Here is a 27,330-nt window from a genome sequence, read left to right as displayed (position 1 = left end):
ACGGGAATACTTTGCAATAGACATAGTAGAAAAGTCAGTTGGTGTTTATACTGGAATACTTTGCAACAGACTTGATAGACAAGTCAGTTGGTGTTTATACTGGAATACTTTGCAATAGACTTGGTAGAAAAGTCAGTTGGTGTTTATACTGGAATGCTTTGCATTAGACTTGTTAGAAAAGTCAGTTGGTGTTTATACGGGAATACTTTGCAATAGACTTCATAGAAAAGTCAGTTGGTGTTTTCCTTGGAATACTTTGCAATAGAGTTGGTAGAAAAGTCAGTTGGTGTTTATGCTGGAATTCTTTGCAATAGACATGTTAGAAAAGTCAGTTTGTGTTTATGCGGGAATAATTTGCATGAGACATGGTTGAAAAGTCAGTAGTTGTTTATACTGGAATACTTTGCAATAGACTTGATAGAAAAGTCAGTTGGTGTTTATTCTGGAATACTTTGCAATAGACTTGGTAGAAACGTCAGTTGGTGTTTGTACTGGAATACTTTGCAATAGACTTGGTAGAAAAGTCAGTTGGTGTTTATACTGGAATACTTTGCAATAGACTTGGTAGAAAAGTCAGTTGACGAGTCAGTTGGTGTTTATACTGGAATACTTTGCAATAGACTTGGTAGAAAAGTCAGTTGGTGTTTATTCGGGAATAATTCGCAGCAGACTTTGTAGGAACGCCAGTTGGTTTTTGTACGGGAAAGCTTTGCATTAGACTTGGTAGACCCGTCAGTTTGCTTTTAAACTGTAATAATTTTCAATAGACATAAGTGACCCTTTAGTTTTAGTGGGGTCGGTAATACTTCATGATAGACTTTATAGACAAGTAAGTTTGCGTTTATACGGGAAAACTTCGCATTAAAGTTGTTAGACAAGTCAGTTTGTGTTTATTCTGGAATGCTTTTCTACAAACTTAGTTGAAAAGTCAGTTGGCGTGTGTACTGAAATACTTCGCGATAGACTTGATAGACAATTCAGTTTGTGTTTATACTGGAATACTTTGCAATAGACTTGGTAGAAAAGTCAGTTTGTGTTTATACGGGAATAGTTTGCATGAGACTTGGTAGAAAATTCAGTTTGTGTTGATTCTGGAATACTTTGCAATAGACTTGGTAGAACATTCAGATGTTGTTTATACGGGAATACTTTGCAATAGACATGGTAGAAAAGTCAGTTTGTGTTTATGCTGGAATACTTTGCAATAAACTTGGTAGAAAAGTCAGTTTGTGTTTATACTGGAATACTTTGCAATAGACATGGTAGAAAAGTCAGTTGGTGTTTATACGGGAATACTTTGCAACAGACTTGGTAGAAAAGTCAGTTGTCGTTTATACGGCAATACTTTGCAATAGACTTGATAGAAAAGTCATTTTGTTTTTAAGCTGGAATACTTTGCATCAGACTTGGTAGAAACGTAAGTTGGTGTTTTTTCTTGAAAACTTCGCAATAAACATAATAGAAAAGTCAGGGGTTGTTTGTACTGGAACACTTTGCAATAGACTTGGTAGGAAAGCCAGTTTGTGTTTATGCTGGAATACTTTGCAATAGACTTGGTAGAAAAGCCAGTTGGTGTTTATACTGGAATACTTTGCAATAGACTTGGTAGAAAATTCAGTTGGCGTGTGTACTGGAATACTTGGCAATAGACTTGGTAGAAAAGTCAGTTGGTGTTTATACTGGAATACTTTGCAATAGACTTGGTAGAAAAGTCTTTGGTGTTTATACTGGAATACTTTGCAATAAACTTGGTAGAAAAGTCAGTTGCTGTTTATACGGGAATACTTTGCAATAGACTTGGTAGAAAAGTCAGTTGGTGTTTATACTGGAATACTTTGCAATAGACTTGGTAGAAAAGTCTATGGTGTTTAAACTGGAATACTTTGCAATAGACTTGGTAGAAAAGTCAGTTGTTGTTTATACTGGAATACTTTGCAACAGACTTGGTCGAAGATTCAGTTTGTGTTTATACTGAAATACTTTGCAATAGACGTGGCAGAAAAGTCAGTTGGTATTTATACTGGAATACTTTGCAACAGACTTGGTAGACAAGTCAGTTGGTGTTTAAACTGGAATACTTTGCAAGAGACTTGGTAGAAAAGTCAGTTGGTGTTTATACTGAAATACTTTGCAACAGACTTGGTAGGAAAGACAGTTGGTGTTTACACTGAAATACTTTGCAATAAACTTGGTAGAAAAGCCAGTTGGTGTTTGTGCTGGAATACTTTGCAATAGACTTGGTAGAAAAGTCAGTTGATGTTTATACGTGAATACTTTGCAATAGACTTGGTAGAAAAGTCAGTTGGTGTTTATACTGGAATAATTTTCAATAGACATGGCAGAAACGTCAGCTGGTGTTTGTGCTGGAAAAATTTGCATCAAACTTGATAGAAAATTCAGTTTGTTTTTACAAGTGAATAATTTTCAGTAGACTTGGTAGGAAAGTCGGTTTGTGTTTATACTGGAATACTGTGCAATAGACTTGGTAGACAAGTCAGATGGTGTTTAAACTGGAATACTTTGCAATAGACTTGGTAGAAAAGTCAGTTGGTGTTTATACTGGAATACTTTGTAACAGACTTGGTAGAAAAGTCAGTTTGTGTTTATACGGAAATACTTTGCAATAGACGTGGTAGAAAAGTCAGTTGGTGTTTATACGGGAATACTTTACAATAGACTTGGTAGAAGAGTCAGATGGTGTTTATACTGGAATACTTTGCAATAGACTTGGTAGAAAAGTCAGTTGACGAGTCAGTTGGTGTTTAAACTGAAAGACTTTGCAACAGACTTGGTAGAAAACCCAGTTAGTGTTTATGCTGGAATACTTTGCAATAAACGTGGCAGAAAAGCCAATTGGTGTTTGTGCTGGAATACTTTGCAATAGACTTGGTAGAAAAGTCAGTTGGTGTTTATGCTGGAAAACTTTTCAATAGACTTGGTAGAAAAGTCAGTTGGTGTTTACACTTGAATACTTTGCAATAGACTTGGTAGAAAAGTCAGTTGGTGTTTATACTGGAATACTTTGCAATAGACTTGGTAGAAAAGTCAGTTTGTGTTTACTCTGGAATACTTCGCGACAAAGTTGGTAGAAGCGCCAGTTGGTGTTTATACTTGAATACTTCGCAATTAACTTTGTAGAAAACTCATTTGTGTTTATACTGGAATAATTTGCAATAGACTTGGTAGAAAAGTCAATTGGTGTTTATCCTGGAATACTTTGCAGTAGACTTGGTAGAAAAGTCAGTTGGTGTGTATACGGGAATACTTTGCAAAAGACTTGGTAGAAAAGTCAGTTGGTGTTTATACTGGAATACTTTGCAATAGACATAGTAGAAAAGTCAGTTGGTGTTTATACTGGAATACTTTACAAAAGACTTGATAGAAAAGTCAGATGGTGTTTAAACTGGAATACTTCGCAATAGACTTGGTAGAAAAGTCAGTTGGTGTTGATACTGGAATACTTTGCAATAGACTTGGTAGAAAAGTCAGTTGGTGTTGATACTGGAATACTTTGCAATAGACTTGGTTGAAAAGTCAGTTGATGTTTTGCTGGAATACTTTGCATTAGACTCGGTAGAAAAGTCAGTTGGTGTTTATACTGGAATACTTTGCAATAGACTTGGTAGAAAAGTCAGGTGGTATTTATACTGGAATACTTTGCAACAGACTTGGTAGACAAGTCAGTTGGTTTTTATACTGGAATACTTTGCAATAGACTTGGTAGAAAAGTCAGTTGATGTTTATACGGGAATGCTTCGCATGAGACTTCGTAGAAAAGTCAGTTGGTGTTTATTCTGGAATACTTTGCAGCAGACTTGGTAGAAAAGTCAGTTGGTGTTTTACGGGAATACTTTGCAATAGACTTGGTTGAAAAGTCAGTTGGTGTTTATGCTGGAATGCTTTGCAATAGACTTGATAGAAAAGTCAGTTGGTGTTGATACAGGAATACTTTGCAATAGATATAGTAGAAAAGTCAGTTGGTGTTTATACTGAAATATTTTACAATAGACTTGATAGACGAGTCAGATGGTGTTTAAACGGGAATACTTCGCAATAGACTTGGTAGAAAAGTCAGTGCTTGTTTATACTGGAATGCATTGCAACAGACTTGGTAGGAGAGTCAGTTGGCGTTTATACTGGAATACTTTGCAATAAACTTGGTAGAAAAGTCAGTTGGTGTTTTACTGGAATACTTTGCAATAGACTTGGTAGAAAAGTCAGTTGGTGTTTTACTGGAATACTTTGCAATAGACTTGGTAGAAAAGTCAGTTGGTGTTTATACTGGAATACTTTGCAACAGACTTGGTCGAAAAGTCAGTTGGTGTTTATACTGGAATACTTTGCAATAAACGTGGTAGAAAAGTCAGTTGGTGTTTATGCTGGAATACTTTGCAACAGACTTGATTGAAACGTCAGTTGGTGTTTATACTGGAATGCTTTGCAATAGAGTTGGTAGACACCTCAGTTTGTTTGTGTGCGGGAATACTTCGCAACAGAGTTGATAGACACGTCAGTTGTTTTTGGTACTGGAATGCTTCGTAATAAACGTGATAGAAACGTCATTTATGTTTATACTGGAATACTTTGCATTAGACTCGTTAGAAAGTCAGTTGATGTTTGTACTGATGGACAAATAGGAACCACAAATCTGCATTTCTACCGACAACCGAACCTTCCATCGAAGTCGCAATAGAAATAGCCGTCTTCTCAATAAGAATCACACCGGTATCACCGGCTTCACACCGGCATCACCGGTTGCGTCATACACTTTAATTCCTTTCTCTTCAAGTTGTAGCACAAGTAGCAAAATGAATCTCTGCTTGTTCGCTTTGTTGGTAAGAATTCCTTCGCAACTGAAAATAGCAGAGGAAGTGTGAAGTGGATCATACGGCCAGGGATCTCTCTTGTCTCTTTCGATGAGCGCAGTCTTTGGTTTAACATGTCTGTTATTTATCTAATAAATCTTCTTGTGTTTTTTTCTGTGAAATTTGGCTTTTCTGTTTTTTATGGGGGGGGGAGGGGATGAATTCTAAAGCAGTGTTAATGTAGATATTAGTTCTCAGCGGGTCTGAATACATGTTAAAAGGCCCTTAAAACCCATTCAAAGTTAAAGCATCTATTTTATTTTTGGACTAAAATTCAAGCCATTAATTACGATTTTCGGGGCATTTCCTGTTATTTGCGGAGTATTGTAGATTATTTTCCGTATTTTTCCAAACATTTTGGTGTAAAAATCATTTGTGTAAAAAACACAAACTCCCTTCAGATTAATGATATTTATGTTATATCTCAACTTCGTTGGCATATCAATACTTCCACGGACATCTCCCATGTTTTTTTTTTTTACTAATTAAACGAGTGGGGGCAGTAAATTTGTACACAGTTTGAAACCGGGAGAATGTGATGATTCCGGCTACTCCCTCGGTTCGTTCAGACTTCGGCCTTGCCGTGACTGTGGGGCGTGCTTGGAACATTGTTCCTGCTGAAATTCGGCTCCTTTAAGAGACAGATGAAAAGTTTCTTATTAAGGGTAAATATTAAATAAATTTTGGTTGTTTTTTTTGGGGGGGGGTTGTTTTTTTTTGGCGTTGGATACTCGATGACATATACAATTCTAAATTGTTTTTGATTTTCGGATGATGGGGGGGTTGCTGTTTAATGTAGACTGTAGGTGAGTTGATTTCTTTTCTTTATCGATTTATATTTAGGCGTTGTTTAATGTGTTTATGCCAAGTTTTAACATCATTTATATATTCTATGTCTTTTCCCAAATAACGGGTCATTGATCCGTTTGGGATATTGTTTTTGCTATCGTTATTTTATGGAAATAAATGGATCTTGAACTTGTTCCAATTTGTTCTATGCTTCCTAATTTTTCAAATAAAATGACTAGTCTATAGCTCTTCAGGCTAGTTTGAAAATTACAACTATGTTTCTTACCAGATGTATACTGGCTGTTGACCGAAGTCAAGAACGTTCCGAATGTCTTTCAAAGTTCGTAGATTCAACTGGTTCAAGTTGTATTGAAATAATGGCCATGGATTTTCTGAAGATTCAGCCTAATGAATATCCTGATATAAAGTATATTTTGGTTGACCCTTCTTGTTCTGGATCAGGTACTTGTTTCTTTTATCTTTTATTCATTTCTTCTTTTATCATTTCTTATATTATTTTATTCATTTCTTTTATTCGTTGTATTAAGCCTTTGTTCACAGTTTTGTTGCTAAATGAATTCGTACATCATACTGCTTTTCCATTTAGACGAAAGTCTATTAAAAACAGGTAAAAACTTTGAAGATAGGTAAAAATGAAAAATAGAAACTTTTTAATACAAAAATAATAATAAAATACGAATATTTTGCTTTCCCATCCGGAAGGATTTATCAAGGGGGGGAGAAAAATGGAAACTAAAAAACTACTAGCTTAAATAAAACATTAAAAAAATAGAAAAACACAAAAGCTAGACAAAAGACGTTATACAAAAGCTAGTTTTGTTTTAAGCTACTTTTTCTCGTCGATATAGGCCGAAATATTCCGACTTTTATTGTTATTTTGTATTAAAGTGTTGTAAATTTAATCTGTTGTAAATTTAAGCTGTGATTTGAGAAAGAATGATGAAAACATTAATGTTTGCGGTCAACATTGATCGCGCCGGCGGCGTGCCGCCGACATCTTACCGGCGGCGCAGCGCGCTGTTTTTGGTCCCACCGCCGCTGGTCTTCCCTCATCGGCGCGGCACCGCGGTCTAGTTTAGATATCCACTCCTTACTCAACACTAAGAACCTACTACCTCCTGTAAATAATTTTCTGACCACCTCTTTTTTACCCCATTCGAGGAAATCCAGTACCCTGGTGGGGCCTCAGAACCTGAACTGAATGGGCGTTTAATTTCCGGGTCTGACCTGATTTTGAAGTTGATTTATTAATCAAACTGCTCATGGCAATGAGCGGTAAGTAAAAATCGTGCATAAGAGTGAAGTTAAATCGTATATAAAAAGTTAAGTTAAAAATATATATATATATATATATATATATATATTATATATATATATATATATATATATATATATATATATATATATATATATATATATATATATATATATATATATATATATATATATATATATATATATATATATATATATATATATATATATATATATATATATATATATATATATATATATATATATATATATATATATATATATATATATATATATATATATATATATATATATATATATATATATATATGTAAAATCTACATGTAATGTTGACTTCAAACATACGTATGGTATAAACATACGTATTGTATAATTCAGGACTGAATTAGATACACCCCCATTAAAATCATAGCTTGAGCTAGAACTCTCCAAAAATGGTTTCTTGAGCCACTCTTTGTACATTTGAGTTTTTCTGAATTTTAGTATACTGACTTGGAAATATATATGATATGTTGTGCCTGTTTCGCCTTTCCCCCCTGATTTATATTAGTTTTCTGAATGCAACATTTCTTTGTTTCAAAATATAAAACTAGTTCGGTTGAAAGTTACCGACCGAAGACTAATAAGAGAAGAAGAAGAATATTTAAAAAAAAGCTCAAGAGGAATTTTTTTTTGTGTGTCTGCACTTTTACCCTTGGAGGGTCAAGGGGTACTGTCTCCTGCTAACTCATGCCCTAGCATCAAACGAATAGCTTATGAGAATTACAGAGCAAAGGGTGTTGGTAGCTTATAAGAGTGGGAACTAGTGCTAATGTTGACAAAAAAAGTATCAACACCATCTAGTGTTTGGGGACACTTGGCACTTCTTCAATTTCTGTAATCGTTTTTTTTATGTTAGGAAGTTAAATCGACATTTGTTACTACCCCGATTTTACCAATTATACCAATTAAATTATGATTACACTTAAAATTGCAGTGTCTCAAAACGCTAGATGGCGTTGATATTTTGACACAAGCGCCAGTTCCCGCTCTTATAAGCTACCCATACTCTTTGGCATAAAATTTCAGCTCGTGTCATTTATCTGTATTGAAGCTCTTAATATCTTCGCTTTTCTATTTCCTACAATAAATGCGTTGTTACTAGAAAACAATTCTAGGCGGTTGACTTATCAAATTATGTATTTGAAAAATAAGAAGCCATGTGTACCCATTATAAGATCAGATGCATTACCTTGAGAGTTTTGTTTTGAGACGCCTAAATCCCATCTCGATTTTTTTTTTTTTTTTTTTTTTTCTAAGCAATCTAAAAAGAGTAATAAAGGATATGGATAAGAGAATTGAGGCATAACACAAAAGGCAAAATTCCAACAATTTTTTGTATGACAATCTCCGCCATCTATTTAATAATTTTAAAATTAAAAGCAACTCTTGGGAATAAATGCAATGGATTTGACGATATTGCAGATGATCTGCTGGCGAAATCGGCCCTGGATTGGCAAAAGATGAAAGGGAAAAGAATAAGTTTTGTCATAAAGGAAGAGTGATGAATGAAGTGAAGGATTTTGTTTGTTTGGGTTGCAAGTTTACAAGTTCAGGGAGGTAGAGTAACCAAATGCAATTGGCAACTTGTAAAGGTCAGAAGACTTTATGGGCGTTACTGAGAATCCCCTTAGGCATACAAACTACTTATGAGAATTTTTGAGACAAAAATAGGACCTGTTTTGTGCTATGTGCAGAAGTTTTGGAATTTGAAAAGGGGGAAAAAATAGAGTGTATCGAGGACATTTCGGGAAATAATTGGCAAAACCAGTTTTAGGTCTCAAGGTACTAAGGAAGGGGACAAGGTACCTTAATAGGAGTGTAAAAATATAGCATAAAAGGAATTTAATGTCAGAAAAACCGGGGGAGGTAGCTGCCCCCGCCCTCCCTGCACAGGCCTAGAACCGCCACTAACTATTAGGCTTAAGTGAAACTCAATAGTTTGATGTTAAAGGGTGATCTAGGATTGTTCTCAACTGGAAAAAGACTGGTTAGAAAGGAAAGGTATTGGGAAAAGGTCATTAGGTTACAGAATAATAGGTTGGTAAATGCAGCTTATCTGGAAGAAGGAAAAGAAGGAAAAATTTCAGAAGAGAAGGAAAATTTCAAAAGAAGAGAAAATTTCAGAAGAGAAGGAAAAGAAGGAAGCAGGATAGAAGGAAAATTTCATGTGCTTTGTGGCCAATTTTCAATCGTTGTGGGTTGTCAGGTGTTTGGAAGAAAGGGACGGGGATAGGATTGGAGGGGATAGGATTGGGAACGGGATAGGATGGGAAGGGGATACGATTGGGGAGGGGAAGGGGAAATATAGCAAAACTATTAAAGGGTATGTTAGAAGAACAGGAGATTCAGAACGAACAGTGTTAAGTCGCAGCCTCAATGTCCCTTGGAGTTTACCGGCAAGGCAAGAAGGTCTAGGGTTTATGATATTTGATTAGCGATGAAGTAAGTAGTATATGTCAGGGAAGGGCAAATTTTTTAGCTCTTGGAGAAGAAGAAAATATTTAGGAGGGTAAAACGAAATCTGCTTCACTTTATGGCCCTTTAACTGGATTTAAAGAAAAGATTAATTCTCAAGTAAGGTGTGGTCAAATGAGATCACTAATTGGTTTGAATGGTTTTGAGACAATTAAAAGCGCTGCAAAATATATTGAATTGAGAGGGACACAGAGAAAAATTTTACAGGGAAAGGAAGGGGGCTTTGTGCTTAAAAAATTGTTGTATACATGCATTTTTTTTTTTTTTTTTTTTTTTTTTTTTTTTTTTTTTTGCATGCATGAATGCATGCATTGGTGAATTGTTGTTTTTGCGCTTGCGTGTGCCATGTGGCTTTTTCAATAAATATTTATCGGGCAAAGGTGTCCAATATATAAATATATCTTCAATAGATTTAATGCCCGTGTCACATAATAGTTTGGTATTAGATTATGTTAGAATAAAGAAAAAACGTCTCTTGTTCATACATCTTGGCTTTTTATCAACAGGTGTGATTTTAGTGTGTGTCGGGCATAAAAGAATAGTAATTTCCAAAGCTGAAGCGTCGCACAGTGCTACAAAGCCAATTCACGTATCCCGTTCGTAATTTGTGAATTCGCAAGATTTGTTTAAATAACAAATTTATGAAAATTATTAATTTATAAAATTAATTTGTAAAATATAAAATAATAAAATTTATGGTTGGCCAATCAGAGCAAATATCTCAGGCATAATGTTTGAAATTAGAGAAGATAGAGGATCAAACTTTAGTTTTCCCATCTGTGAGATGAAACTGGCAAAGGTGCGAAAATATAATATTAGTCAAGGCCGTATCCAGAATTTTTGTTCGGGGGGGGGGAGTAATTTCTGTTTGGGGTGTTTTACAAAAACAAACTTAACAAAACGCATCAAAATTTGTTTATCTGCATTTTGTTACTTTTTTATGAATCGGATAAAAATTTCGGGGGGAGGGGGGATGGGCTCAAACCTGGTAATCCCACCCCCTGGAAAAGGCCTTGATATTAGCAGTCAATATTTGGGAACAAATTAGTGTCAGTACAAACTTTTCTACCAATTTTAATTCATTTCAGTTTTCCGCAAAATTTTGGGGGGAGAGGAGGAGGTTCAAACCTGGTAACCCCAACCCCATGGATACGGCCTTGATTTTAGCAGTCAAGATTTGGGGACGAATCAGTGTTAATGCAAACTTTTCTACCAATTCCGTGTCATTTCAGTTTTCAGTTTCTGTAGTACAAGTCTTATGTTAAAATCAAGAAGAAACGTATATCCTTCATATATCTTAGCTTTTATCAACAGGTGTGACTTTGATCTGTCTCGGGCATAAAGGAATAGGCATTTCAGAAGCTGCTGCCGAACAAAAGCGACATCTTTTCGTTTTAATGAATGAAACATTTCGCTAAAGTAAAAAAAAAATGCAAGTTCCCTTATTTATTCAGCGAAACATTGGTGACAGCGAATTTATGTTATGTTTCTAATAGCACTGTGTAGCAATAACTTTTAAATTATTTGTCCGTCATGGTCTAGAAATGTCTATTCTATAAACTCTCGCTTTAATCAGTGTTTTTTAGTTTTTTTTTTGGTTATATTTATTGTATTTGGCTGGTTTTTTTTTTGACTCCTAGCATAAACATAGCGGTGGTTTTCTTTTTCGCAATATTACTCTTTTTAAAAAATTTTGAGACTACTCTCTTTTTTTTAGTTTACTCCATTTTTTGTGGCTACTCTCTTTTTGCAAATTCTAGAGGTTACTCCCAGGGCCAAATTTAAAGCTTTGGTGCTTCTGGGCTCAAGTGTTTTTGCCGCTCCCTTTTTGCAAGATTTTCGGGGAAATCCCCAAAAATTCGGGGATAGTTGAAGCATTGAACACAACTGATAAGCCAAAAGTAATGAAAGAGAGAGGTGATACCACCACTCAGCTGCCATTCTTGGGAGACATCTGGCAGTTTATAAGTGGCCACGGAATTCCTGTTTTGTTTTAAAATCACTTTTCTGTGAATAGGCAGTATGGCAACAGAGTGCACCTGGCACTTTGACGATAATTCACATCAGTCCGGTTTTTCTTAAAGAAAAAAATCACTCACTAATTTGTCATTGCGCCCCCTGGCATTTTGCGCCCCTAGGCCCGGGCTTAATGGTAAATCCAGGCCTGGTTACTCCCTTTTTACAAATTCTAGACGTTACTTTTTTACAAAGAATTTTTACAAATTCTGGATATTACTCTCTTTTTTTTAGAGGCTTTTTCACTTTCGAAGCTACCCTCTTTTTACAAATTCTGGACGTTAGTCTCTTTTTACAAATTCTAAAGGTTACTCTCTTTTTGGTACTTGTATGATAAATGCCCTACCGTCCAAGTTGTTCATTCATTGACGCATTATAGAACCTGTTTTTTTTTTTTCTTTAGTTTCTTTCAGCTAAGTCTGAGACAAGACAAATAGAAGTGACAGAGTAAAATATTACTTAATGCTGATACTAATGAAAAAGATATCCTGGTTTAAAAGCTGGCGAAAAAAGCTCGTTTGTATTCTAAATGCGTTTATTGTTTTTGTGGAGGACCCCAGAGCAAATCTATGAGAGAAACTATTCTCTTTGCAAATTTGCGCAGATAACCGTCTAAAAGTTTCTTAGTAGTGGGTTCCTACTTACACAATTTATAATTCATAAGGACCAATTTTTTTAGACATTGCACATCGTCTTGGCAATGAATATCGCTAAGAGGAAAGCTCTGACAGACTAAGAAAGCTATCCTCTTTGCGAATATGCCCAGATAACCGTCTAAAAGCTTCTTTTTTTTCTTTTTTTTTTTAATGCATTACGCGTCGTCTTCGTTAGTGATTATCGCTAAGAGAAAAGCCATGACAAGCTAGGAAACTATCCTTTTTGCGAATACGCCCAGATAATCATCTAAAGTTTGTTAGTAGTTAGTTTCCACTTATTAGAATTCATAAGATCCTTTTTTTAGGTATTGCGCGTCGTCTTGGCCATGAATATGGCCGAGAGGAAAGCCATGACAGGCTGAGAAAGCTATCAAATTTCCAATCACAAATTTTAAAGCATGCTTTCAGCTTCCCAAATGTTAAGCGGGTTGTATATTCAACCTGTTCTATTCACAAAGAAGAAAATGAATATGTTGTAAAGGATGTACTTGAATCCGTTGGTGAGAATTTCAAGGTCAAGGCTACATTGAAAGACTGGCCCACCAGAGGATCTGAAGAATTTTCTTTTGGACGCAAATGCGCAAGAGCCTCGGTGGAAAGTGACCTTACAAATGGATTTTTTATATGCTGCTTTGTTCGAAAAAAAAACTTGAGTAAATAATATATTTCCGCTTATATATTTGAATTCAATTTCTAGATTATGATCCAATATCAAAAGTTTGCTGAGAAGACAGGAATACCCAAGGAATTTGGTCAGAAAAAGAAAGTACTAACACGATGCTTTGTCATATAATTTTAATTTTATAATTTAAATTATATTTTATTATAAATTATATTTATAATTATTAATTATAATTCCACTTGGAAATATTTGAGATTGATATAGGCCTACCCCCGACCTAGTATTCTTCGAATATGTTTCTCTGACGTTCAATCCTAATGAATACCTAAGTATGATAAAAATATAATACTTTAGAAACAAATTTGAGCTATATATTTGCACATTGGGGGGAGGGGGTAAAGTATAGAGGGTCTACATGCCTGTTGTGTTTGGTACAATTATTCTATAAATTATGAAGTAAGAATTATTTTCTAACTCCACACTGTCCAAATACTTTACCCCCCGACCCCCTGATGCGCAAATATATAGCCCAAATTATATATTTTCCATCTATTCTGTCACGCTTCTTTGTCTTGTCTCACGCTAAGTTGAAAGAAACTAACGAAAAAAAGCGGTTCTATAATGCGTTAGGTGTCGGGGGTATATCATACAAGTACCATATTTGGCATAATATTTGAACTGTAAAGTCAAGAGGTTCTGTCGTTTTAAAGTAATTTTCGTTTTCTCCTCGTTTTAAAACCTTAAATTTGTATTTGAAGGCCCGTGGTTACTGATATTCCTTTCTTTCCGAAACAGAAAAACCTTAATTTGACCCTCAAATAATGAAAAGCACCGTTTCACAAGCACCGCTAGGTGCTTATGAAAGGGAAAGGCCGTGCGTCAGCCCCTCTCAGTCTTAAGACATTTTTTTCAGTTTTCTTATAATTCGTCTTGTTTACCCTAAATATATGCCCCCCCCCCCACACACACATATATAAGATAAATTTCCGAACACACGCATGCATGCTAAAGAATAAAAACTTCGTAAAAAACAGAAAAACAAAGAAAATAGTTTTAAAGACCATAAGCAGAGAGACTATTAGAAGTAAACGTAACAAAGACCGTAATGTATGGTCTGGCCATAAATTTACGTAGGTCATAAAGGCCATAGACCATAATTTATATCTATCTTAATATTGTTCGGTTTTATTTGAAGATTACTAAGCTTCTGTGCTTTGAAGTAAATTTCAAGATACTTAACTAATTAAAGTACATTTTGTTTCTCTAGTAATCTGAAATCACCCATAAGTGACACATGGAATATTATATTTAATATTTTTTAAATTGTTAAATATTTTTGTACAATATCGACAGTTTTGAACTTTGTCATCAAACATCAAAATATTTAATGCATTTAGACTCGACTGATTATAAAAATGGGGCAAAACACAATTTTTTTTTATTTCTATTCTTCTCTTTTTCCGTTGGTTTCCTTATAATTACTTTATAGTCCCAAATTCCAGGGGGGGGGGGACAAATTGTTTATATTCATTTTTGTTACGTTTTTACGAGTCAGACAAACATTTCGGGGAGAGGGGGTCAAACCTCATACCCCCCCCCCCCCTTTGGATACGGCCTTGCTAGTAAGTAATTAATGCATTAGATATAATATATATTTAATAATATAATATATTTTTATATTTAATAATATATTAAATATATATAATAATATAATACACATGGTATATTATTAAAATATTCCATTCTGATTCCATAAATTGATGGCTGATTCCATAAATCAGCCATAAGTGACACATGGAATATTCCACTAATAATCATGTAAGTTGTCACTTAGAAAATCTTCTTCAATGTCTCTAAAATATTGTCAACTAGTCCAAACTTTACTTAGAGATAGAAAATCTCTTTTAAGGAATAAGATCTACAGGCGCCTCTGCCCTGTGAAACCTAAAAAGCTAAAAAAAAAGCTAAAAAGCCTAAAAAAAGCTAAAAAGCTACTTAGCCTTAAAAGCTAAAAAAAATAATCATAGTTTCGAAATTAGCAATAAACAAAAAAAAATTAAAATATAAAAATTTCGACTGAACGAAAATGAACGAAAGGTCTTAAAGATCCATTGTTAAAAGTCTTAAAGGTACTTCATCTTCAGGCTACGACAAGATTCAAACAAAAGCAATTAAAGAAAGTATCCATTCACTAGTGAAGCCTCTAACTCATTGGTCAACCTTTCTATTGATATTGGCGAATTTCCATTTGATATTAAAAAGGCTAGGGTTGTCCCACTTTTTAAAGGTGGAGGTCCTCTTACTGTTACAAATTACAGACCTGTCCTGTACTGTACAGTTGGACTATACTGCAAAACGCTAATAGTCTTATTGAATTTGTCGCCATGAATTAAAATATGCAATTAAATCGTCCTTTTCACTGTGAGAAATTTCCAACGTTAATGTCAGTGCCAAATGATGATGATAGTGATACGAGTCCTCCTCTTTGTGTTTGCACTACAGCCCTATACAGTACAACTAACTAAAAGTAACTAAACTTCAACAAATCATCTAATCTGTAAACTTTATCTACAAAAACTTCATGTTGACTGAGTATTGGCAACACAGCATCTTTAATTGGCAAAAAATTTTGAAAACAAAATATACCAATTTAGTAAAAAGGCGTACACTGGATCAGTTCTTTTAAGCATTTTACTCTAGTAGTGTTCATCTTTCTTTTAGAAACTATTTCCAAGCTTCAATATCTTTCACGAGACAGTCCTCTGTGGATATAAATGTTTTGACACATGTTTTCAATAAGCGTTTTCAACTCCGATATAAGTAAAAACTATCACAGTAAGATGACAAAAAAAAATCATCTGATCAGAGACGAGGACGAAAACATATGTTAAATTCAATAAAACGGGCCTTCGTTGATTCTTTAAGTGTACAATTCATCTCGTATCGTATTTATTAAAGGAAATGTAGAATTTCCACAAATGAAATTAAAGTCATCACAGTTCAGATCATAGACCATGACTCCTCCAAGTTCGCCAGTTCTTATCCAAACCACCTGAAAAAAAATCAAGACTTGTCACTGGGATATAGCGTGGTATGTCAATGCTTAGTATAACTAGACATAAATTTGTTGTGACACTAAAAGGTATATATTGAACCAAAAAAAAAACGCATTAAAGCTACTTATATTTAGGCCAAGAGGTTTAGACAAAAATGTATTGTCACAAACCAAAATTGGATTCTTCCAGGTAACATATACAATTAAATCCGGAAAACTATAGTAAAACCAAATTCTTTTTGTGAATAGAAATGATAAAAATAAAATAATCGGAGAAAAAATGTTCCATTAACAAAATGGCCACACCTTTCATGCAAGCAAAAAAAAAACGTCTAAGCATTCATTAAAAATAGTTTGCACAACTATTCAGATAACCTGGCTACTGTAGAGCCACACAAGATTTCTGTCAGCACCATATTATCACCCCTTCTAAACCCCATAATAAAGCAACACTCGGCCAACCATTGTAAGTATTATTGTTATAAGGATACAGTATGGAATCGATCACGTTTACCAATATTTCGCACGAATCAATTCACATAGAATTACCAAAGACTAGTAGAAGAGCTTATGGACTACGGAGCAGAATCCTGATATGGACGACAGAAACAGGAGTAACAAACAATAAGATAATCTACAGACATAAGGACATACCCTAAAACAAACACACGTAAAAATAAGAGGACGAACTATTTGTCAGAAAAGGAAATATTTCTTACTTGGAGCCTTTTTCTTACCTGGAGAAAAGGAGATATTTCTTACTTGGTCTTCTTGCTTTTGTTCTAGTGTTTGTTTTCTTTATTGTCATTCGGACTTTTATCTTTATTCTGCACTGAGAACGTTCGAGTGGAGGTCTCGATCGAAATAGTTGCTTAGTTCTCTTCTATATTTCACAAGCAATAGGACTATCCTCGTTTTCTCTTCTTTACAATTTTGTTTTGTTTCAACATATACTTCTTCAACATATACTTTCGTTTCAACAGTTTCTTCTATCCATCAGGCCATGACTAGTTTATTTTCTATACTAGCGTTATTCACTAGTTCAACCTATTCACTAGTATTCAACCTACTTTTCACTAGTTTTATTTTCTATACTAGTTTATTTTCTGCTATAGTAGAACTTCCTTCTAGATATTTTCCTTCATTAGTTCTCTGAACATTAGATCTCACACACCCAGTTATCCTTCCGAAGGCTCTTGTCTTTCACAGTGCTCCTTATACTCCCGTTTTGGGAGCATATGCTCCCTATTTATAGATACGACTGTTCGTCGTTTACTTTTTAAATATAAATATTGAAAAAAAATAAATTAAATATTAAAAAAAATTAAATATTAAATATTTTTCCTGCGTCCTGTTGAGTTTCATTTTAAAAAAAAATTTTCCATGGTATTCTAATATATAATAATAAATTAGATATAGTAATGTAATAATATAAATATATTAAGATAATAAAAATAAATATAATAGTATAAATATAACAATTACAATAAAAAGTATCATTATTAGCTTTCTGAATGCTTATCGTAATTTTCTAGTAACTGATTCTCAAATGATCTTTTCTATTTTAAGGCTCCTCAAGAATTCATTAATACTTAAAGAATTATATCATCTGTTAATAATAATAAATTCGCAATAATAATTATGTATATTCATTAGAATATTAATATATTCGTTAATTAATACTTATTCGTTAATACTTAACGAATAATTCTTTAAGTATTCTTTAGGTAAACATAACGAATGATTTTCGAATTGCTTTCAAATTTTAGTATCTGTTAATAATAATATATTCGCTATAATAATTATGTATATTCGTTAGAATATTAATATATTCGTTAATTAATACTTATTCGTTAATCACTTTTCAATCACTTTTACCCCATCTAGAAAAAGTACCAGAGGACTCAAAGCTAGAGTGCCAGATGGAAATTATGAAAGGAATTAAAAAACTTATTTAATCATTCAGTGTGTTTTTAGTTTTATAGATGAGCTTAGTAAAGTTTTTTCTTTTTCTCTTTAAGGTGAACATTAAATTAAATGAAAAAAGTGGCTAGTAGGTCTAAAAAAACAAATATTCCAGCAATACAAATAATTAGCAATAATAACACTAGTACCAGAGTAAAAACATGTTATGAGAAAACATTTTGAACATTTTTATGGCTTTGTTTCAATTGTAGTAACTGGTTTTAGTTTTAGTTTTTTTTTGTTTTTTTTTTGAAAAAAATAATCAATATACTATAATTAGGTGTTCTAATTCTACGGGAAATGGTGGAAAACAAGGTAAAGAGATGCTTTTTAACATAAAGTAAATAAAAACGTGTAAATAGCCATGCCTGCGATGAAACTTTAACTTAAAAAGAAAACAGTCAAAAATTTAGAAAAAATTAACATTGCAGTGGGGAGGGAAAATTTTCGATGTGAAGAAATGTAAACCTAAGACCCGTAACATGAAACATAACAACCTTGGGATTGAACATAACGTAAAGTCTTACGTTTTCAATGTGAAGGAACCTTATCACTTGTCTTTGTGGCTATGAAACCGGTTTTCTGAGATCTAACCTAAGCGTAATTTTTGAGTGTGTTTTATTTAATTAGCAAGTACCTCCGTTTTTTCTCTCAAATATTTTTTAAATGGAAAAGAACTCTAACAAATTATTTATGTATCTCCACATCTTCAAAATTTTATAGTAGGAGAAAACCAAAGTTTTAAAACATTGTTTGGAAGCAAGTCTGTTTTGATACTTAAATCTCCTTCTATGAAAAAAATAATAATTTAATCTTCTATGAAAAAAATGTTTCTGCAAATGGGAATAACAGATAAAGTATAAAATGAGACCAGTGTGCTCTTAACAAGAATTATAAGAGCACAATAGCTCATCCGAGTTGCAGCAGTACGTAACAACCTAGTAAGAGACAATCACGTCCCATACTAAGAAATACAATAGCCCATAACTCATAAAACAATTTAGGAAACTTACAGCTCCTTGGCTTGAATAACGAGGAAAATCCATTGTCTTGAAATAGTTAGCTCAATTGATATTGAAATTGATAGCTCGTTTTTTAAACAGGACCGAGATTTGCGCTTTGGTTTTGGGCACTAAGATGTTTTTGCTCTTAAGAGGTTTTGCTCTTAACAAGAATCATAAGAGCACAGTAGCTCATCCGAGTTGCAGCAGTAGGTAGCAACCTAGTAAGAGACGATCACATCCCATACTAAGAAATACAATAGCCCATAACTCCTAAAACAATTTAGGAAACTTACAGCTCCTTGGCTTGAATAACGAGGAAAATCCATTGTCTTGAAATAGTTAGCTCAATTGATATTGAAATTGATAGCTCGTTTTTTAAACAGGACCGAGATTTGCGCTTTGGTTTTGGGCACTAAGATATGCGTGTTGTTTTATGACAACAGAAAGAACACGTATCCCGACGAAAAATCGCATCACCAACGGGGCAATTATGACTTTGGTTAACTCAATAGCTGATTTAATTAAATTTATCCAAAATTTTGCCAAAGCGGAGAAATGATTTTACCAACTGTTCAAACTAGGTTGTACGAATTGTGGTTATATCCCGCTTTCTAGGGCTATAATTAAAGAAAGGTTGAGATGGCTAGTGCACGTTCTGCGGATGAAGTATGACAGATTGCCAAAGATTGTCCTTTTCGACCAACCGTCTAGGGCTAAACGGAAAGCAGGTCGTCCTTGTCTGGGGTGGGAGCATGTCATAAAGAAAGATTTAAACGAAATGGGAACTTCCTGAGAGGGTGTAAAGAGGGAGGCTGTGAATAGATTGGGATGAAGGAGGAGCGTGCGTAGCTGTTTTGCCCTCAGGCGACTTGGTGCTGCGGTGAGTTGTTAGTAGTAGTTGTAGTAGAAGTAAGTTATTTACCGTTCTGTTTTACAAACGTTGTTTTATGATCGGTAAATAACTGTTGCTGACTACACACGGTTGTAACTGTTGCACACGGTTGAAAAAAAAATATCCCACGATTCTTTCATTTTGTAACTGTAAATAACTGTTGCACACGGTTGAAAAAAAAATATCCCACGATTCTTTCATGAATTCTTCGTGTCAATCTTTACAGCTGATTTAACATATTTCAAACATGTCTCTATAACAAATAACATATTTCATAACATATAACATGAAATATAACAAATTTAATATTTCAAGACTTACTTATATTCTAATTTAGGATTTTAAACAGTATAAGCATAAATACTGCTTAGGAACATCAAGGTTCTAACATAAGGGGGGATTTGACGTTTTCATAGTTGGAGTGGGGAGATTTTTTTCGATTTTTTGGAAAATAAGTAAATTAGAATTTAATAAATGGAAATTCAATTTAAATACTTAATTTCCGCACAGCGACTTTAAGCAGCTTTAGGGCTGTTTTTTTCCCAAATAAATCTAATTTTAATAATAATCAAATAATGAATATAATATTTAGGCAGTAAATAGCTTTTCAAAATCACCTGAGGACTATGATCTTACTTTCTAGACCAATTTTTCTGGAAATTCAGGTCCATTCTGCTCTGGTCAGTGGTTTAAGGAATTCGATGAAAATATCAGAAAGTACTTTGATCAATGGTCTATGGGACAGATAAACTTTAAATTAGGCACCAATTTATGACTGATTGTGATTATTAGGCACTAATTGTGACTGGGATTAATGAGCACTAAGATGTTAGCTCTTTGACAAAGTCAAAAACGAAAATATGCCAGATGTAAAGATCAGAGAATTAATGAGAACCTAAGAAAAAATAAATCCTAATAGAAAGATTCCTACAGAAAAAGTAAGATCCTAATAAAAAATGAGCCCAATGTGAAGTTCTCATTTCAGATAAGCGTAAAATCCAAGAAATAATGAGATCTCTAAGATGTATAATCTATAATTAGGGTTTAAATTTCTATAAAATCCTAATGGAAGAAAAACAAGCCTAATGTAATGCTCTCATTTTTCCTAATACAAATTAGCCTAATGTGAAGTTTCCATTTTAGACAAGCGTAAGATCCAAGAAATCCCAAGATCTATAAGATGTATAATCTATAATTAGGGTTTAAATTTCTATAAAATCCAAATAGAATAAGCCTAATGTAAGGTTCTCATTTTGGATAAAAACAAGATCCTAAAAACTAACATATTCTAAGATTAACAATTCTATAAATTAAAAATAGAATAAACGAACCTAATTTAAGATTCCTATTTTTTCTAAAAATAGGATTTTAAGATCCATAATTAGATTCATTAGATCTATAATTAGCATCTTAAATTCTAGTAGATCCTAATAGAAAAAAAATGAGCCCATCGTGAGATTCCCATTTTTGATAAAAATTAGATCTTAAAATAATTAATAAGCATATTAGCAGATAAAAGTGAGCCTCATGTGAGGTTCCCATTTTGGATAAAAATGATATCCTAAGATCCATAATTATTGAATCCTAAGATCTATAATCTATGATTACCCAATTAATTTCTATAAGATCCTTAAAGAAAAAAACGAGCCTCATGCGAGTTCCCCATTTGGATAAAAATAAGATCCTACGATCCCTAACTAGTTCCTACGATCTATAATTAGCATCTTCAATTCTATAAGATCATAACAGAAAAATGAGCCTATTGTTAGGCCCTCATTTTGGAAAAAAGAAAAAACCTTTTCTCTAAGGCTTTCTTCATCTTCATAAGATATCCACTGATTGTCTCTATATGAATAGGGTACACGTGCATCTGGCTCCCATACTCTGGTTCCATTGTTCTGAAGAAAGGTACAAACAATTGGGTATGGGACCTGCCCACCTGACCAAAGTTTGCCGTATCCTATGGAAGGGGCATCGACATAGGTCCAGTTAGCAGAAGCCAGTCTAAAATACGAGCTAATATCAATCCAATAATAAGACATACTTTTAGTCAACATTGTTCTTTACATTAGTAAAAGTACTTTTTACCATGCCCTAGATGTGCTGCCTTTGAGACAGCACATATCATTCGGAGGGTGCAACGACTTTGTGAAGTCTAGGAAATTTCTAAATACATTTTTAATTTGTCATTAAATAAATCTTTACTTAATTAAGTAAAATTTTCGCTTACTAATATATTTTGCTTACTTAAGCTAAAATAAATATAAAAAAACATTTACCATAAAATGATAAAAAATAATCAAAAGACAATTAACACCGAACAGCAGCAAACAACGAAGACAAAACGAATGATATTCAAAACAAATCAAGAAAGGAGAACGTAAATAATTACTTATTTGGTACTTTACATAATACCCCCTAGATGTTGAAAAATATGCTTCTGGCTCCCATACTCTGGTTCCATTATTCTGAAGAGAGCTAAAAACAATTGGGTATGGGACCTGCCCTCCTGATAAAAGTTTGTCGTGTCCTATGGCAGTGGCATCGACATCCGTCTAGCAAGCAGAAGTCAGGCTGAAATACGAGCTAATATCACTCCAATAATAAGATATACTTTTAGTCAACTCTGTTCTTTACATTAGTTAAAGTACTTTTTACCGTGCCCTAAATGTGCTGCCTTTGAGACAGCACATACCTTTCAGAGAGTGCAACGGGCTTGCGAAGTCTAAGAAATTTCTAAATATTTTTTTTTAATTCGTCTTTAAATAAATCTTTACAAGTAAGAAATTATAATTTTACTTCGAAGCTAAAATAAAAATAAAAAAATGTTTGCCATAAAACGATAAAAAATAATATATAAAAAAATGATAAGCTAATATCAATTCAATAATGAGACATACCAAGCGCTGCTTTTGGCCAACATAGCAAAAGTACTTTTTACAATGCCCTAAATGGGCTGCCGAAAAAATAAGTGTACCGTTTTCAACCTAAAACATTTGAATTCAAGTTAGAAATTTGACAGGCAAGCTTTTGCTTTGAAATTTGCTTTGAAATATTCTTACAACTTCAAATAAATCAAAATGGCTAAGGCCATACAAGCTCTTGTCTGGTATTTCTATCTCCTAGACTGATAAGAAAAAGATAAGATAATATTTATTGATAAAAGGCTCTAATAATGTAAAAATCGCTTCAAATATCCAAGTAAAAGGAAACAAAACTGTTAATTGTTTTAGTTTGATTGACAAAAGAGATCTGGAATTGACTGGCAGTTTGGACAATAGCATAAACCATGTTTATAAAATAAATAAATAATAATAAATATAATAAATAAATAAATAAGCGGAGGAAAATTTGAAGCTGATGCTCATTAAAGAAAAAAATTGAATAAGTATCAAAAAGCTTATTCAAGTCTGATTGTAGGATATAAAATGGTCTATTTGAATGAGATACATTTTCAACTGAAGTGAAAACTGTAAACTGAAAAAATGATAAAAAAGATAATTTTGCCTTTTTCCTAAAAAGGAATAACTCCGAAAATTTTTCGGGGATTTCTAAACAGCTAAATTTTGTTATTTTTGGCAGAAATAGGATAAACTGCCATGTTCTGCATGTATTGCAATATTAGGGCCGTTTTTCCACTCATCAATGCGCTAAGATCTTGTATCTTTTGTCAGAAAACGCTTAAAAGTGAAATCTTTGAACTCAGATCTTACATCTTTTGTCGTTTTTATGCAAACGTCTTTCATCATTCTGCTCTGATCAGTGGTCTGAGAATAACGATGAGTATATCATCAAACTTCTCTCATCATTATTCTATATGGTAGAAAGATGGCGTCTTTCGCACTTTTTGCTATCATCAGTGAGCTGTAAGATCTTAGAACAAAGATGAGTTAAAAAACGATAATCTTTGCAGAAAGATGAAAGATCTTAGACGTAAGATCTTAGTGCTAAAAAACGGCCCTATTACGGCTGTCGGCGTATTCACACAGGTTCAGGGTTGCAACTCCTAGCGATTTATAGCTATTTCTAGCGAATTTTTTTAAATTGCCTTAAAAAATATCACTAAATCGGCACATAACTCACTAGATTATTGAAGAAAATCCCAAAATCAACCGAACAATCGTTAAAATCAAGAAATGTATTCCACCGAGCGGCAACCCTGCTCAACAATCATTAAAAAACCTAGTAAATGGTGAACAAAAGAAAACAAAATATTATATACCCTTGGACAGCGTGAAGTTATCACGCTGTCCAATATCCTGAGGTATTGAAGCCACGTCCTTTTGAAAACCGGGATGAAGTGTCTTTTGCAGTGGCGGATCCAGGACTTTTTTTGGGGGGGGGGGCAAAATAGGTTTATCTGATAAACTTTCGTTAGGAGTAAGTTTAATTAACTAAAACTTGCATTAATTTAAGTAAACTACACTACTTTAGACTATGCTAGGGGGCGCGCCCCCTCCCCCTCCCCTGGATCCGCCACTGGTCTTTTGCTTTAATTCCACGTAAAAACCAATCACAGTCTTCATCTGGCTTTTTTTTGTGTCAAAACTATAAACTAAATTTTTAGCTTTTCGATTAATTCCCAATGCTGCAAAGAACATTTTAAACCGGTTCTCTCAGATCTTACATTCAGATCAAGAACTCGAGTGTGTTAAACCGGTTTCATAGCCACACAGACAAGTACCGGGTGATAGAATGAATTGGACTTGTATAATTTGGGCTATATATTTGCACAGTATGGGGCGGGGGTAAAGTATAGCGGGTTTGCATGCAAAATGTGTTGGCTACAATTATTCTGCATACTATGAAGTAAGAATTGTTTTTTCTAACTTCAAGTTGTCCAAATACTTTACTTCCAGGGTGTATTCTCAGTAATTAACAAGTACCAAAGTATTTATTGTAGCATAATAGATTTCATTCATATTCGCACCAGGACACCAGAACCAGAATATTTCTTTAAAAAAAAATTATCTAGATTTAGAGGTACAGAATTCTGTACCTTTCAGAGGGGTTATTTCCGCTAGGGGCATATTTTCCGTGGGGTTATTTCCCATGGGGGAGGGGTATTTTCTGCGGGAGGTATTTTCCAGGGGGTATTTTCTGCGGGAGGTATTTTCCGGGGGGGGGGGTGTAAACGCCAGCCACCATATTTTATACCCGAACCGCATCAAAGTCAAATTTCAAATCTTAAAAAAAAACATTTTTGATCGTTTCTTCTTTATATTACGCTATAAACTAATTTGGATGTATTTTTACAACTTTTTTTGTAAACCACACTTACCCCCCCCCCCAAAAAAAAAAAATCCTGGATACGTCCTTATGAATGATATGGGGATTTTTCTTGATTTTAGCGACACTACTTTCATTTAAACTTTATACGAAATCCTGAATTCGTGACAGATTATATAATTATAATCTATCTATAATATTATAATAATATATAATTATATTATTATAATATTTATTATTATATAATTATAATAATATATAATATTTATATTTATATAGTATAAAAGTTATATAATTTTCTGCACCATGGTGTTACTCAACCAATCTAAAACAAGCACTTGAATGAATTTTAATTTATGTTAAAAAAGAAGAAAAGAAGATATTGATAATATAGCAAACATACGTGTATGTAACACCATAGGTTGGAATACCGACTACAAGCTTTTCTTTGGGAATTCCAGAGTTTAGCCAATACATCACAGCTGAAAAGGTGTTTAATGTTGCTAAATAGCCACTTTCACTAGACCTTTTGAATAAGGGGGCGTTTAGACCAGTAGCTGGCAAATACCACTTGTATCCATGGAAATCATATGCCATAAGATTGACGAAGTCGACGAGCCTGGAGTTGGAAACGAATATTAACTAACATATCTGCTTTCATAATGATGCGAATAAATGAATTCAGCTATGTTTAATGGAAATAAGTTCAAATCTAATTTTGAAAAAGAAGGAAACTATATAGTTTATTAGTTTTCTTTATGCATATATTTATACTTAATTTTTATTATTGATAATAAATTATGTGTTTCATTTAACAGAATAAAGAATTATAATGAAGTCCAGTATATCACCGTCTGCACCTAATGTGAATAATGTTATAAAAACATAAAACATATATATACATAAAACATATATATATATACATAAAATATATAAAAATATATTTTGAAAACATGTTATAAGGTTATAACATGTCATAAAAACCTGAAAAATTCGGTCTCAATGTCTAAGGCCAATACAAATGTAGTGTTTTTTCTTCTTCTTTTTTAACAAGCTAACTCAACACAAGTACTGATCTTACTTATACCTATTATTGGGGGGAGGGCGAAGATGATGGTCTTCGCCACTGAAATTTGGGGAAAAACCTCTAATGCCACCAGAGTAATCTGGCGGTACCCCAAAAGCCAGTGTAACTTCTACGCGCGACGGATTTCTGCTTTTACCGTTTCTGGCGGTTTAAACAAACGTCAGGGTTCTCTGGCAAGTATACTTTCCCCGTGGTTTCAGTGTGCCACACTATTTGGCCTCAGGTACCATAAAGATCGAACTTCCCCAATTCCCCCTCAAGGAAAGATCTCTGGCTTAGTATACGATCTATACCAAGCTAATCTAATCTCAGTCTCGCTGTAGGCTGCCGACTCTACCTAGGCCAATCAAAATAGGTCAAAGGTATAGACAAGATTGCTTACTGTATTCACTATTTCAACTCTATACAACAACTCAAACTGAACTAAAACCAAAAACTCTTAAAATTAACAAATATACTTTGAGACGCGCCTTTGCGCGTCCACCTCTGACCAAAGGCGATGAACGGCCGAATCAAATTAAACTTCCAGCATCCTGAAGCTTTTCAAGCCGTAAATTTAAGCTGTATGAGTCATCGCTCAAATGGCTTTTTCAGACATTAACTAATTAGTGGATTCCTTCAGACGTCTCATAATAAAAGCTTTCCCAGGGTTTAGATATTAAAGATAAATGAAGTTAAATTTATAAAAAGGTCATGTTTCTGAAACAAAAGGGGCCAAAGGTCCCAATACCTCCCTCCTGAGAAAAATGACCGCCCTCCACGCCAAAGGTCAGAGCACAAAAACAGAATACATACAATAAATAACACCAACTTCAAAATCCCCAAACTTGTTTGTCTTCTCTTCTTTCTTCCACCAGTGCCTGTGCTTCCACCGCTTGGCTCATGATCTGTCATCATCCACACGTGTCTACTGTAGAACCACCATGGTCTCTATCGTATGACATCCGCATTAGGTTTTGAATATTGAAGTTCCCAAGATTCGCAGAAAATGACCGTGCTCAGCACAATCAAAAATGTAACTTTTCTTGCTCTCACGAATTTACACATTAGAGGGTCAGCAAATCTGTTTCTGGCACATTCGATGATGCCCACCATCATCACAAATAAGCTGAATAAGCCTCTTGATGTCCGTCTGTGGAAACAACACCACCTCTCACTTAAAACGTAAATTGCCCTTTGGCACAATTTGAAACAGTCCAAGGCCGAAAATACACAGCTCTCCGAAAACGATAGGGGTTCAGGGAAATGAAGTAAAAATAATTGTCGATTCCCATGAAGAGTAAAAACTATGAATACGGTTACTGGACAAAGGTTTGGGTGAAATATGAAGTGACTGG

At 33.9% G+C, this 27,330-nt stretch overlaps 2 protein-coding genes across 2 annotated transcripts in view; one reads left to right on the top strand and one right to left on the bottom strand.

Annotated features, from left to right (window-relative positions):
* The window catches only part of Nsun5 (Nop2/Sun-like domain containing protein 5), a 35,821-nt gene extending 22,833 nt beyond the window's left edge, over positions 1-12,988 (top strand). The window contains exons 5-6 of the mRNA XM_089106448.1: positions 5,944-6,116; positions 12,445-12,988. Coding sequence (XP_088962574.1) covers positions 5,944-6,116; positions 12,445-12,800 — 529 coding nt within the window. The 3' untranslated portion in view covers positions 12,801-12,988. The remainder of the gene's footprint in view (positions 1-5,943; positions 6,117-12,444) is intronic.
* Positions 12,989-15,354: 2,366 nt separating this feature from the next.
* LOC148939774 (chitotriosidase-1-like) lies at positions 15,355-26,390 on the bottom strand. Its single transcript, XM_089105735.1, has 4 exons — positions 26,376-26,390; positions 25,310-25,525; positions 21,474-21,681; positions 15,355-15,813 (listed from the first exon to the last, which is right to left on the bottom strand). The coding sequence occupies exons 2-4, from the start codon at positions 25,501-25,503 to the stop codon at positions 15,682-15,684; spliced, it is 534 nt and encodes a 177-aa protein (XP_088961861.1). The 5' UTR covers positions 25,504-25,525; positions 26,376-26,390; the 3' UTR covers positions 15,355-15,681.
* Positions 26,391-27,330: the final 940 nt, after the last annotated feature.

Source organism: Artemia sp. Qi Xiang Cuo, chromosome 20, assembly GCF_049724085.1.
Source record: "Artemia sp. Qi Xiang Cuo chromosome 20, ASM4972408v1, whole genome shotgun sequence".
NCBI lineage: Eukaryota > Metazoa > Arthropoda > Branchiopoda > Anostraca > Artemiidae > Artemia > Artemia sp. Qi Xiang Cuo.
Note: the sequence above shows the minus strand (reverse complement) of the source record. Positions and strands in the feature narration are given on the sequence as shown.

What these genes read in the sequence shown, in the direction of transcription:
- LOC148939774 (XM_089105735.1), bottom strand. Translation starts at nt 25,503, where the DNA reads ATGGCATATGATTTCCATGGATACAAGTGGTATTTGCCAGCTACTGGT. An exon ending in ACCTATGGTGTTACATACAC is followed by an intron (nt 21,682 to 25,309) that starts GTATGTTTGCTA and finishes CTCGTATTTTAG; the next exon opens with ACTGGCTTCTGCTAACTGGA. An exon ending in AAGAAAGCCTTAGAGAAAAG is followed by an intron (nt 15,814 to 21,473) that starts GTTTTTTCTTTT and finishes ATTTTTTTTCAG; the next exon opens with GTGGTTTGGATAAGAACTGG.